General features: G+C 38.1%; 1 protein-coding gene across 1 annotated transcript in view; it reads right to left on the minus strand.

Moving 5' to 3' along the window:
* The window catches only part of PREX1 (phosphatidylinositol-3,4,5-trisphosphate dependent Rac exchange factor 1), a 139123-nt gene that overhangs the window by 23004 nt on the left and 101437 nt on the right, over positions 1-14682 (minus strand). The window contains exons 14-23 of the mRNA XM_032448639.1: positions 13530-13605; positions 10687-10759; positions 9221-9363; positions 7511-7603; positions 3640-3788; positions 2867-2952; positions 2470-2606; positions 1889-2060; positions 729-916; positions 23-184 (exon numbers count right to left, since the gene is read on the minus strand). Of these exons, the coding sequence (XP_032304530.1) occupies positions 23-184; positions 729-916; positions 1889-2060; positions 2470-2606; positions 2867-2952; positions 3640-3788; positions 7511-7603; positions 9221-9363; positions 10687-10759; positions 13530-13605 (1279 nt within the window). The remainder of the gene's footprint in view (positions 1-22; positions 185-728; positions 917-1888; positions 2061-2469; positions 2607-2866; positions 2953-3639; positions 3789-7510; positions 7604-9220; positions 9364-10686; positions 10760-13529; positions 13606-14682) is intronic.

Here is a 14682-nt window from a genome sequence, read left to right on the forward strand (position 1 = left end):
CCAATAACTAGTAGGGTTGTACCTCTTGGTAGTTTGCAAGCCGCCTGCTAATGCTTTCCAGCTTAGTGTCACAGATCTGCCGGAACTCATACTGGGGCATGGTGGCCACAGCACTGCTCAGGGATATCAGCCTTTTGCAATTCCTTACAAAGTGGTTGTCTTCTGCAGCAAAGGCCTCTAAAATCTAAACAGAAAGACAGAATTTTAATTACGTGAGACTTGACAGTGAGGCAAAATTCCACCAAATAAATGGTAAATCCTGTATAATGTCAGACTGAGTAAAGTTGCCTTCAGAACAAGTTGCTTCTATAGCCACCTGAGAGCCATTAGCATGTCTACTCCTCCAACAAGCAAAACAAAACATTTCTCAGAAACTTTCAGAACAACAAATTGCTCAAAATATTCACTGTGCACTGCCAAGGTAGCCTGGCTCTGGCACGCTTCGACTTTCATTGAGCTTAACAATAACATCACTGGGATGTGACAGAAGCATTTATTATTATCTCATCATTGTGCATAGATGGATCAAAATAAACAGCACTGTTGACTTCCAGTAGCCATGTTTCCTTCCTTCACTGATTAATCCAGTCCATCAGATAGGGGAAGAAAAAAAAAGCTTCTTTTTTTTCATTTGAAGTAACAGGACAATTGACAGAGAAATGCCAATATTATTCCCTTCCCAGTTCTGTTCAGGAATTAAGCTGGCCATGTATATGTTGGTCAGGTACCTTTGCTGTGAGACAGAAGCAACCTTTTGGTTCCATGATTTTCTCTAGGACAAAGGATTTTATTCCTGCACTGCTGACATATTCATATACCACCCCATGCTCCAGGTGAGTGTTATCCACAGTCAGGCTAATGAGAAGTGTTTCTTCACCAGTTATCAGAGGAGAGCTGATAGTCTGTTGTACCTGGGCTGGAAACAAAATAAGTCATTAGAGGTATTCCGTAGTTCATATGAACACCGGCATGTAGAGAAGAAAGAATTCTGTTGAGAAGTGTTAAATGCAAAGACACAAAGATACAATTTTTGGCTCAAGGAGTCTCTGAGCCACAGACTGCTTAAAGGCTGGGGGGGTATTGTGAAGAAAGCATTTGCTTTTACAGATTCTAATAAGAATGTATCATACTTTTTATTACTCAATAGCCTATAGTAGAAACTACAGAACTAACATGTCAAATAGAGTCCAGACAACTCATGTGAGGAACCTGCTTTATCATTATTTTAAACTGCTTTTTGTCTCCATCAATTTTCAATGGACAGTTAACACTATGATAGGAGTCTCCTTCAGGCCTTTTATTGAGTAGCTTAGCACAGAAGAGGATCTTCAGCCATGAGAATGGTTTTCTGGTGGGGCATGTGCTGACCTGGCTGTGCAACACTGTGTGATGCTGGTATATGGCTTGATACAAAAGCAGACAACAAAATAATTCAAATTATTACCTACCTGAGCCTGCAAAACTATGTCATTTACTGGGGCTATAACAGCAAATAAAAAGCAGACAAGCAACAGATTTTTTTTTTTTTTCCTCTACTTATGTAATAAATGACATTGCTCTGTATTATAAAGATTCTCTAAGGCACTGGCAGGAGGCAAACCTCTAAGAATTCATTTAGTGATCCTAAAATCATATTTTCTGTTCAGGAAAGAGCACGCAACTTCAGAGAGTTGCAGAGATATTATTTCTATGTGTATCTCTTCTTTTATTCTACTAAATAAACTGCAACATAAGAGCACTTCTTCTGACAGACCTCATTTTATTAGAAAGCTTTACTAGCACAAGAGATATGCTGGAATAATCATTACAGTTTACATTTCTACTGCACTTTTCCTTCTCTAAGCCCCTAAATCTTCCCTAGGTTTCCTTCCCCCATAAAAACCTTTACCTGATTCCTGGTGGATATTTTGGAGTGGATCCAAATCTTCATCTCCTGTCAGTGAAGAGTCTTCTTTGTTGGCCCCTGCATGACTGCCATTCAGATACGCACTGGATGCTGCTTGCTGAACTCTGTCCTCCTCAGCATCTTCATGTGTTCTGTACACCCACTGGTACAATCCCTTTCAAGAAATTATGACCCCAGTAAAAAAGTGCCTGATGTCCATAGGGTTGGACTACAAAGGTAAATCCAGCAGCCAATTTATTTTTATCTTCTACACTGGCTGAAATATTAACATTATCCCAGTATTCCTCTGAATTTCAGACACTGGAAAATGAAGATCGGTATCTGGGTGCACATCTAGTCTTAGTAAGCAGCTAGTAAAATTTAGCAGTGCATGAGCTGACACATGCTGTTGGTATATGTTCTTGCAACTATACACAACTGGGATTTACTGTAAGCAGCTCCCTTAGTTACACTAGGAGTAAGTTAAAAGGGACTTGTGCAAGTTGCTCTTATGAACATTTAGAGAGTTTAAAAACACAGAAGAACAGGAGGAATTAATGCACTTTGAGGTTTTGTATTCATACCAGCACTTCCTGTTGTTTGGTCCTGTATGCTGTAAAGTGCTCCAGAACATCCATATAATTTCCATGTGATGCATTACTCCCATTGACTTTCAAAATGCATTGTCCTGGATGAAGGCCTACAGCTGCAGCCTCAGAACCTGATAAAAGCAACAGCAGGGAAGTTAAGACAGAAAAGCCGACTGACTGTGGAAGAGAAAATTGAAAAGGTTGGAAAGGGTTTCTGTTAAAGAAGAGCAAGAAGAAAAACAGCTGACTGCTGTCAGGTGTTTGCTAAGTCCTTATTTGAAGAGAATTTAGTTGTATGAGACAAACACTATGTTTCTATCCTTCACAATTTCTGTAGTGCTGGGAGAAAAAGAAACTCACACCTTAATTATACCACAGTCTTCTTACTTACCCCTTCCTACTGCATGAACATATGGTGGTGCTGCTCCCCGTATCTGAAAGCAAAGTGCTTCAGGACAATCTGGGATTTTAATGATCCTGCAGGTAGATCAAGAGGAGAAGAAAACTTTAATTGTTAATTAAAATTTGACACTTCCAAATTTATTAACTTCTAAGCAGCAGAAACTTTCTATGGTGTTCATATCCATATTTATTTCCATTTCCAGGAAAAGCTTGGTGCAGCCATACTGACTCACAGCAGCTGAGAATCTTTGCAACAAAAATAAATAGACTAGAATCCAGCATCAAGTGATAACTGAGAGGGTTCAATTCCATGGAAGATTAGGGGGTTACAAAATTTAACAATGTCAAAGATATTAACAGAATTAACCCTCGTAATAAAATACCATAATGGACTGAAAAAACTGATGGAGTTAGTCATCCAAAAGTACAGCAAGCTTCAACAGGGTGGAAATTACTTCTGCTTGAAGATGTATTAGAGTCTGAGATGTTCTACAGCTGAGACAAAATGACAGTCCTTATGAGCCAGGGTTTTAATTGTGCACAAACAGGCCAAAGGTTAACTCCTATATACAGAACATATATCCCAACTCATTTTTAGAGGGTTCATCACTAGATCTGTGACTTTTGTACCATCATGGTTTCTGTCATTTCCCTGTTTTTGTGTTGAACAGCTTCTTACTGGAAAGAGTTTACACAGTTCTCTCAACAAACTGTAGAAAAAATATTTAATAATCAAAAAATAACCCCCTGCTTAGCACTTACTCTTTTGATTTGACGGCTACCAGAAGCCTAAGTGGCCTTCGTGAGCAGAAGGACTGGTTTAAAATGGTTTCCACTTCTGTAAACGGGCGTAGGAAGACTAAGTCCTCATTGATGGAATAGATTTTCCTTCCTGCCTGCAGGCCAGCCATCTGCAAATGAAACCAACACCATAGAAGACTTTGGATCACTGGCAGTATCTCTGAAACTTCAGGCTCCAAGCTATGTTTAGAGAGGTTTGATGGCTATTGGCAGTTCCTAGGTTTACAAAAAACTGTATATATTGTAATGGTTCATCAAATCCTTTCTGATTCATCCTAAAAAGTCATCTGCATTTATAAAAAAAACAAAAACGAAGAGATTTCACCAACAAATGACATCACACATATATCTTCCTTTGTACTTTTCTGCCATGTTTTATTGTTGTGGGTTTTTTTGTTTGTTTGTTTTTATTAGAAGACTTGAGGCTGTGTTACCCAGTGATAGAGAAGTGTGATTTCCTCCAGCCCACAGGTTGGGCACAGGGGAACAAGAACAAGAAGTTTTTGGTCCCTTGCTATGCAAAAACAATCTACACCTGATACCATTAGTAAACATAACCTATTTTTAAGTGGCAGTATAATCCTGCTTGTGCTTCAACTGAAGTACTTGCTCTTCATCAGCCTAAAAAGACACAATGATTTAATTTTACTTCCTAACTTTTTCATCTAACTTTAGTCAGAGACAGATTCAGTAATAGAATCCAGATCCCCTATTCTGCCTGCTGGACAACAACCCTAAACGTCCTCTAAACAAAAACCTTTCTGTGATCTGTATCAGTTCAAATGTGAATAGTAGCACTTAAGTAACACTGGGTGTTAGGACATCAAGGAAATATCAGACTTCCTTTTAGTGCAGTAAAAAACATGTGAATAAATATTAATTCATATTTACTCCTTCACCTATTAAACTTTATGGGTTAGTATTGTTTCCCATTGCTTTTGAGTCCAGCAGTTGGGCTTGCTTCTAAATGCAACAAGGCTGTTCCCTGTTCTGCCTGGAATCCATTGGCAAATGCCTTGACTGGGAGAAGGGAAGTTAAACAGTACTCCATGAATCTCCTAAATATGTAACTCTGAAAAAATACAAATCTGGAAGCATACAACTGGAAAAACCTGACTATGCCTACACATGGCTTGGCTTTCCTTAAATATATCAGAGATCCATTTATCTCTACACATTCCTGTACTTTTTTTTCTTTTTCCCAAAACCAATGCTATTAATGGGAGAAACTACAAAGTGCTGTCTTTGGTTTATTGCTGAGCTTTCTACAGTTCATAACGTCTTTTTGCATACCCAGATTTAACATTTTTCCATTTTTGTACACAATGCTCTACAAAACTGCTAATATGTATAAATAGCAGTAGATATGGATTTTAGCTTTCAATAGAATTCTGTAAAGTTTAGTTTATTATTCAGAGGAAATGTTAATGCTATTTGCATTTAGAATCATAGAATCATTTAGCTTGGAAAAGACCCTAAGATCTTCAGATCCAACCATTTACTTACACTGGTGTGTTTACAATAAAGTAATAATTGCTATTCACATTTCTAAAGTCATTATGGCTTAGTTCTGATTATCTCAGAGTAGCTTATATACTCAATGTATGTGCAGCTAACTAAAATCTTTGCATATCTGCCATCATTCTAGCAGTGGGTGACCTCTTTATATTACTAACTTACTGCTTCAGCAAATGGGAAACCTACCTGCATGCATAATCATAGAAAATCCATGAATGTCTGAGGTACACAGCCCCATATGGATCTCTACAAACTAGTAACTTTCATCTAAATATCTGTTACTCTATTGGGATTTAACTAACCAGGCTAAAAACAGAATGAAAACCTGCCTAAGAGTAGAAACCTGCAATGTCACAGCACTTGCACTTTATGGATAATGGATGCTCTTCATGACAACTCAATGCAGCTGCCTGGATCCAGGCCACTGTATTTTCCCACACACCAGCAGCTTGCTCTTTGCAATTCATCTGCATGGCCACTGGCCAAGTGGCTGCTCTTCGAACACACGCTGTTCAAACACCAGACATCTGCTCATCACTTGACTGTTCACAGTAAGACAGCAACTACACCTCCCAAAAGGATAATTTTTCTTACTGTTGTTTCCTTCTGATAGAACAGAATTCATAAACCAGCTCCAAGATTAAAAGTTGGGGAATAAGTCCAGCTACAACTAACCTACAAGTGAGCTGGCTTAGGGAAGAAGGTAAGGTCCAAACTGAGGAGATGTTGACTGGTTATAGAATGTATTTCTGAAGACACATGATTTTGTGACAGGCATGGGATGTGCCACATCTAAAAGCGAAAAGCCACTTGTGGCACACACATGAAGTTCAGTGCTGTGTGCCAGCACAGCCTGTGCATCTGTTTTGATCCTGGCGTACTGGGAGATCAAAATGCCAAACTGAAAAGAATGTACCGATCTTTAATAAATCCATACAAGCTATAGATTTGTTCACATTTCAGTTGGTGAATCTGGAATTGTAGTCTGCTCTAAAGTCTGACAGTGCTAATGAATGTAATGTGCTGTGGTGGGCACTGTGAAGCGAAGCTGTATGTCTTAATTTTTGTCCCTGTAGAGTATGACAGCAGGCATATGGTCTGTAAATGGCCTACAGCTGCTGAGCCACACAGAATTACATGCTGGATATCCTTCTGGTATCACAAAGCCATTAAAAAGCCCAAGATCGTAATTAAATACATTGCTGTTGGACTTGAGGTCTTTCCAGAATGAGCCTCCAATTCAGAGACATGCACATTTAGTTCTTTTCTTGAGCAGTATTTTATATTGAGGTTGAAAAGATGGGCTTCTGGTCACAAATAATTTGTCTTGGAAGATAAAGAGAAAGATTCCTTAGAAAATTGTGTGCTTCTGTTGTTTTAAAACACAAGCAGATTTGAAGGATATTCCACAGGCAGCTTGCCAAAGCAAGGACAGCAGGATTATCTATCAGGCAATGGTTTACAGTGAAGGTTTAAATTAATAACATTTTTGGCCAACCTATGTTGATTTTAAGGATGGAATCAGTTTCTCTGGTGACCACAAAACAAATAAGAATCAGCAATACTGAGATTATTTAATTATTAAACTTTTAAAAAGGGGGGGGGAAAAGGTCATTATTAAGCTTCAGCTCAAAATTCCTTCCTGTTTGACATTCCCTACATGCTAAAATCAGCATGATAAAGTCAGCTGTTTGTATCCGGTCAGTCATCCTGGCCTACCTGCAGCCTAAAGATGGGATCAACAAATGAACGTAGACATTCAAATCCCGTAATACTTGTCCTGGACTATTAATTGGAAATACTGCCAGCGTGCACTGCCACACAGTTCTATGATAAGTGATTTAGTCTCTTATCTTTATAGATGTAAAAAAGGCATGTAGGTAGCATTGAAAATGTAGACTATCCATCTGTCTGCACCTTGTTTCAGTAAATGGAAGATCACGATGTGGTATCTGTTATAGAGTTTAGCATGGATATGCAAATTATTACAAAATTCTGAGACTGTATGACATTTGGACTGCTGTGTGCCTCAAAGAAACACAGTAAATACATTCAGTAGGGCTCTCTAATAACATTAACTTTTTGCACAAGCAGATAATGACAGTACAAAGGGGAATGGCATTAAGTTAAAAGAGGGGAGACTTAGGCTAGATGTTAGGAAGAAATTTCTCACTCAGAGGTTGGTGAGGTGCTGGAACAGGTTGCCCAGAGAAGTTGTGGATGCCCCATCCCTGGAGGCATTCAGTGCCAGGCTGGATGGGGCCTAACATCGTTAGCTAGGGAAACCAAAGTATTTATAATTATCAGGCCTTACCTCTGCAGAAGACCCTCTTCGAACTGACTTCACCACAATTGCTTTGTTTTTTTCTTCTATGTCAAATCCATAGTCATCCTCCTCAGGTAAAATCTTAAATAAAAAAAAACCACTATTATTTCTGCATTGATCCCCTTAGTGTCCTAAAGCAGAATTCCTTGGCAGTTATCCAGTTGTGATCTGCAGTCTTTAAGAAGTGAAGAAAGTATTCCGGCCCCTTGAGAGTTTGTTCCAATGGTTAATCAATCTCCCACTAAAAATGGGTGCTTCATTTCCCAGTTGCTTTTGGTTTTAAATTCTAGCCCTTTCCTAAGCTTCAGTTGTTTTCTGTTTTCAGGCTCTCCTATGATAGAGCAAACTTAGATGAATGGGTAGGATTTGTCTCACTAACCAACAGGGATTTCATGGATTAAAAGCATGCCTCAAGAAACAACACTGAAGAAACACCATTAAACTTCCTATGGTGGGCTTGAGGGATGGGAAGCATTTTGCTTAAGAGGCTTCAGTTTGCTCTGTTCCTTTAGTGAATCCTAATAAATGATCATTACATTAACAGAAAACAGAATCAAGCAACTTTAAATCTCTCATTTCAGGGCTAACATACTGTTGCTCAGTTTTGGAACTTTCTGTTGAACAGATAACCTTGAACTAATGGGAAAAAGTGGAAGATACCAGTCAATCTCTTTTTTCTGTCATGTTTTGATGAGGAAGAAAACTAAAAATACCTGAACAATGACAGTTCACATCATTCAGTCTGAAACTGATTGCTGAGTGCTTTGCGAATCACAGCAGAAAAAGCGCCCAAAGTGTAACACCTTTTAACTGCTTCCTTTTATCCAGCACTTCTCCTGGAGAATAATCATATTGGTCTGACACTCCAGTCTCCAGCACAGGATGCATAGAGGAACAATTCTGAGGTGCCATGGTGCTTTAAATATTACTTCTTGCCATTGAGACAAACACAGATTGGTCTCCCAAGGCAACAGTGAGACAGTAAAGTTCATGTGAACCACAGGGAAAATTTTCCCATGTAATGGACCTCTGGATCTTTTCCAACAATTCTGTTTTTTGTAGTTTCTGACTCAAGCTTTTATCCTGCTCCTGCATTCTGCTGTTGTTCAAAGGGAGAAAAAGATGGGACTGAAGCCACTGGTAGTAAACAAGGATCTCAAAACAGAGAGCATGCACAATCCAACTACCAAGTGCAAAGCAGCATTAGAATAATCCAAGCACCATAAGGACTGTAAGGGCATTTAGTGAGGTGGGGAGTATGGAGATAACAACAGTATTGCAAAAGAATTAACATAACGAATAATATTTTCTTGAAACTGTTTTCTGTAAACAAGATTGATATTTGATTCGGCAACGCAGGACATATTTACATCACTTGATGTCTTGAAACATTTGTGTTTTGATCAGTCTCTTAACTCCTATCTGAATCTACTGTCTATATAAAGGTGCTTAAATTGTGTTTACATTTTATGACAGATCACTCCTAAGATAGTGCCCACTGATTTCTGCTCCACCACACTAACACTGTGGCCCATGCTTAGCAGACTCCAGGGCTATTAAGACAATACCCAGGTCCCAGCTCACTTCCTGTAATTCCAATTTTCATTCTACTCTATCACTATTTTCCTTCTTATTCTCTAGCATAAAACAGTACCAATTTCATACAAAAATGAAAGTTCGCATTAACATATTTCTTACCAGAAGACCCTTTCCCAGGATGTTTTCCACAAGCTTAAAGTCATTACGTAACTGTTTGCTCTTGGAACTGGTGCCTTCCATCTCTTCATCAGCATAAAAGCGGAAATATAAGGATTCATCCTTAAATTCACTTTTCTCCAGGACTGGAAACAATATATATGAAACACATACAAGCATTTACACAGAGAAAGAAACACAGAAGCAACCAAAAAAAAAAAAGGAAATCCTAAATATTTCCCCTGTCTTTACAGACCAAAGTCCAGATGCATCCCCATCAGTCAACGATTCAGCTCTGTATTTTTAAACTATTACAGTATTTTAGGGGCATACTTTTCTTTGCAGTGCATAGTAGTTCATCATCTTGTGTTTGACTTCCCTGGCAAATATATTTCATACAAAATGCAAATGATCCTCTTGGAAGAAAGATGCTACTCAATATCTTGTGCTTCTGTGCCATATCAAAAAGGATACAGTAAAACCATACAAGGAAGAAAGAGTGATAAAATATCTGTTTGAAAGTAAGAGTGATGGCTAAACAGACTAAGACTTTTCAATAGAAATGATTTGAAAGGAGATTTACAAAATTCTGAAAGGCATGATAGAGTTCTTCAACATATTTTCAAGTATGAGACCCTGAAGGCCACAAAATAATAGGAAGAAGTGACAGTTTTGAACCTTGAGAATCTACTTCTTCATTCATGTACATTTTGCTGAGGAACTCCTTGCCAAACTATGCTGTAAATGCCAAATGTTAACATGGACTCAAAAGAGATCAAATTCTTCAATGAAAATCAATTATTCTTACATCCTTGTCAAACACTGCACAAATTTTTTATTAATTACTTAAAATATTCTGCTCTCAGAAAGTCAGAAATTGTTATTTATGACTTAAGCTGGATAATTTATTGGACAAATGCAACAGCGTTATTATTATACTCTGAGGACTTTGCAATCTGATACCAATACAGCTGTGGTTTCTTTACTTCCTCAGTTCAACAGCAGCAGCACTGAGGATGGCTGATGCCTAACTTGGCAGTTTAGTACTTCAGATTTGGGACCTTCAGAGCTTCAGCTTCAAGGATTACATTTTTTGTCCAAGCTGCAGGAATTAGGCAATTTTACTTTGTACTGGACATTTCTTGAGTGACATTTCAGTTTAGTACTTAGTTTATGCATTGACCTCATGACTCTGAAAGAGATACAGCAAAATATATTCCCCCTCTAGCTTGTCCAACACTGCAGTGTTCACCATAACCAATATCAAAGGGATTTACTTGGGAGAGTAATCAGCTCAGACATTTTCTGTTAAGCTCAAAGGTTGTTTTAAGATGGACCTTCTGTGATGCCAGGAGTTGTTTGCATGTCAGTATATATGGTACAGTATATAGAAAAGGGATTTGCAAACACTGTCAGCTAGAATGAAGAGTTCCTTTAACTGGCTGTGGGGAGGGATACTGGTGCATTACCATGATGCATGAAACCATTATTGCAGAGTCCAACACCCAGTGCAACAGCTTCCTCACGAGTCTGACAGTCTCCCTAGAAACAAGAGAATAAATGTTACACCTCAGACAACTTCCTAAACTAAATTATCTCCCCTCCCCATCGCATGGCTTGTGGCTCTGTTAAATTAGCAAATGCTCTTGGTAGGGAACAATAGCAAGCAATTAATATAGCTACCCCGCCTTGCCCAAATAGCATTAATTCATATGTGTGCATCTTTTCCCTCTGACAGGAATTAGTAGGACAAAGACCAGGAGTCTGGAACATAACTGTTTAACCTACAAAGGGTATAACATTATCTCAAAGTAAAGACTTCTTATTTCAATTATAGTGTCAGACTTCAGGACCCATTAGGCACAGACAATAGAACTCGTTCTTAGACAAAGAGGTTGGGAGATCTTATCTATACTCAGAACACAAGGGAAAAAAAAACAAAGCGCATTGCATGCAAACTCCAAAGGTCGGGCTGGTTATAACTGCAGCAGCGCTCTATGTCCTTACACAGCAGCCTGACAAACAAAGGATTCAGCTGCTCATACCTGAAGCCTTGAGTGTAGTATTTCAAAATAGGTACCAAAAGTGACTTACAAATTTACTTTGAAAAAAACAACGTTAAATTTTGCAGGTTTCACCTCCTCATTAAGTGGAGCAGTAGCTGTTTGTCAGGCAAATACTGGCAGAGAAATACTATGGTGTACAGGTAGTACTTAAATACACTATCAGTTCTTTCAGTCAGTTGCATTACTGGCTCTTGTTTAATGACCTTATGAGAGCAAGAAAAAGCCATGGCATTTGCAGATCAAGAAGTAAGTACTATTGCATAGGCAAGAAAAAGACTGGAGCAGCTCTGGAGGAACTGCGGGATTGTGTAATCACACAAGGAGAGGCAAGCAAAGGACTTCAGTACATCTGAAATCTAATTCTTATTATAAATTAATTTCAGTCTCTGTCTTTCCTCATTTTTAACAGCCTGCCATGTGACAGTTCTCATGGCTTACTCTACAGTAATTTATGGAATAAATGAGTAGTTTACTTTACAGAGGCTGGGACTTAAAAATCTAATTTATTCTTTCAACTGTAAATAAACTGGAAGATAAGAGACTCCTACTGTTATTTTTTTAACCTTTTGAATCTGTTTTTGTTTTAGGCAACAAAATGTGTGTAGGAAGGCCATAAAACATATGCAGCTCGTACTATGTCAGGTTATTCCCGATGCTTCACCTCAAAACACTCTCCTAGCAAAGCAGCATACTCTAATTAAAGAAACTAACAGGCAATTATCAAATCAGACACCATCACCAGTATTTTCAAGAACAGATGCCTAACGTTAAACTGACACGTTGATATTTGAGCAGTTCAATAAACACACTGATCTGCAAAAAGCTGAGCATTCAATAACTCTCACTAAAATCTATTGTTAGCCAGTATAGCAATTGAAAATAATTCAGTCAGGTATGAAAAACTCCAAGCAACTCCTCTTGAAGACTAGTGTTTGTAAGAATGTAGAAGCAAAAACTGATTTAGCTATAAAGACTGGAATTCAGCTAAGCTTCAGACAGTGATTTAATATTTAACAATGTTCCCTTTTAATATAACACAGAAAAATTTCCCTCATCCTTGTATCAATGTGTGTGTATGCATGGACATTTGTACATAACGCAGATTACACAGAATTCTGTATCTCTGGTTCAGGCTTTAGTACGGACTGTTTCAATCTTAATCTAAAAGTTCAGTAAATCGAGAACTAATAGCACACTAACACACCAGAAAGGAAAAAAAAAAAATAAAAAATGGGGAAGGAAATGAGCAACCTTGTCCCAGAGTGTGAGGTGATCTTTTACACTGACTTTTGGGTCTTTCTACTGTCTGTGGTACTGATTAGTTATTGTAACAGCCAGATTAGCCTGATCACAACTCTGTTCTTTGGCCAAAGCTAGATTTATTCCCTCAGCTTTCCATGAAGACTGTTAAATGTAACTGATAGAACTATTTCAGTACAAACATGCTTGCTCTCCTCCATGCTTTTAATAGGAAAGCGATCAACCACTCTATTCTCATGTAGTTATTTAGCACAGAACATCCTTAAATTATAGTGATCTTGTTAATATAGAAGGATGTCAACTGCAATTGCAGGAAACATCTCTGACAGACAACATCCCTCATAGTCAGATGTTTGACTCTAACTTAAACTAGCTGCCTTCTGTGCCATTTTGGCAGTACAGGACTTGATGTGGTCGTAAATCAGACCCACTATTTAAGACAAAACCAGAGCATGCAGCAGACTCCATGGCAGTGAGCAAGGGGACATACTCTCCCCTTAGACTGCTTTAGACTCTGAAAGCTAAATTTTAAGTTCCTCAATCTATAGGCTTTTCTCTGTAATTACAAGGTAAGTATTGGGCAACTCCAGTTTCTAAAGACAATGGAGCAGATTGTGCTATAAAGCTGTAGATTCATTCTTCATTTGTACCACACTAATCCTAGATTATAAGAGATGAACATTGCATTGAATGTCTTCAGGAAAGAAATCACAAGAAACAGAAAAGATCTGCAAATAACAACCAGTTCACCACTCCTAGGGCTAATTCAGGACTTTCTTCTTTATGCTGCCAAATAACAAGTTTTACCACACAAGCAATGAAAAAAAAAAAAAAAAGAAAGAAAGGAAATGAGTGTAAGTTCAAAGAAATTGAATATATTCAATTATGTTGAAATGCCCTCTGAGAAATGTGTTTTATTTACTTTCAAATGGAACTGAAAAATTAAGGTACTTGTCAAAGGCAACAATGTCTTAAAAAATCCTTACCTGTGCGATAAGCCAATCCACCAGCTTACTTGCAGGTATTACTGATTTGTAGGTCTTTAGGTGATAGTCACGGTCTCTAAAAAAGAGAGTTCCGAGAATCACGCATAACTAAGGAAGGAAACTTTCATGGCGGCTGTGACCATTTCACAGTCCTTTTGTATCTGTAATGGCAGCTCAAGGGAAGTCTTAAGTCTTTGTGTCAAATCAACCTCTTCATTAGTACCACATAATTTTATATTTCCTTTTTCTCTAAAAATATAATATCGAACCACCATCTGAAATTCATCCCACTCAACTTTTCCTTTTACTAATCACCTACAGATAAAAATACAATCAATTTCCTTTTATAAGTAAATGTAACAGAAAAATAGAATGTGTGGTGAGTAAACTCAGAAATGGGGTTCTCGGAACTTTGGAAAAAAACAATAAAAGCAAACAAACAACATGGCGGCATTTCCAGAAATGTACTCTCAGAACAAAAACTTTCCTCATAGTGCTTACACACATTTTTCACGTTGTCTTCCTGCAATGTGCTAAACCCAGCACAAAACTATGGGAGTTTTCCAGGCAGTTTTCTGTCCATACAATCTTATCTTGAGAAAATACGCTTTTGAAATGTCAGAACAATAAAGGAAACCATGAAAATACTCAGTACCAATGAGTTCGGGTTTCCAGACTGTGAGTGGCAACTCTCCACATTTTCATACAGATACCACCCTAGACTTTACTTAAAGAAAATTATAAAGATAAAAGGCTACGTAGAAACTCCCAAGTTGCTGGGGAAAGAGCTAAGCAAAATCATATTCCAAAATAATTGAATTATGAACTTTGATTCCTCCAGCTCCTCTTGATTCGTGCACTAACTGTGCTAAGTCATTTGCCTATTTTTCTATAAGGAATGTTGCAACACAGTAAGTAGATCTTTCCCACCCTGCTAACAGGATTGCAGGGATCAGCACTCTGAACATGCCAACTTAAGCAGCGGTCAAAAGGTAGATCAAAAAGTAAAAAGGGGTTTGCACAACTAACTGCTAGCTCATAGATAAAAACCAGCTACTGAAACGTTAGGATTGTCTGAAGCAAAAAGACATGAATAGAAGACATGGAAAGATAAGAGCCCAGGAAACTCAGTTTTCTAACATGGAGATAAAAG

The sequence above is a fragment of the Coturnix japonica genome, chromosome 20, assembly GCF_001577835.2.
Source record: "Coturnix japonica isolate 7356 chromosome 20, Coturnix japonica 2.1, whole genome shotgun sequence".
NCBI classification, from domain to species: Eukaryota; Metazoa; Chordata; class Aves; order Galliformes; family Phasianidae; genus Coturnix; species Coturnix japonica.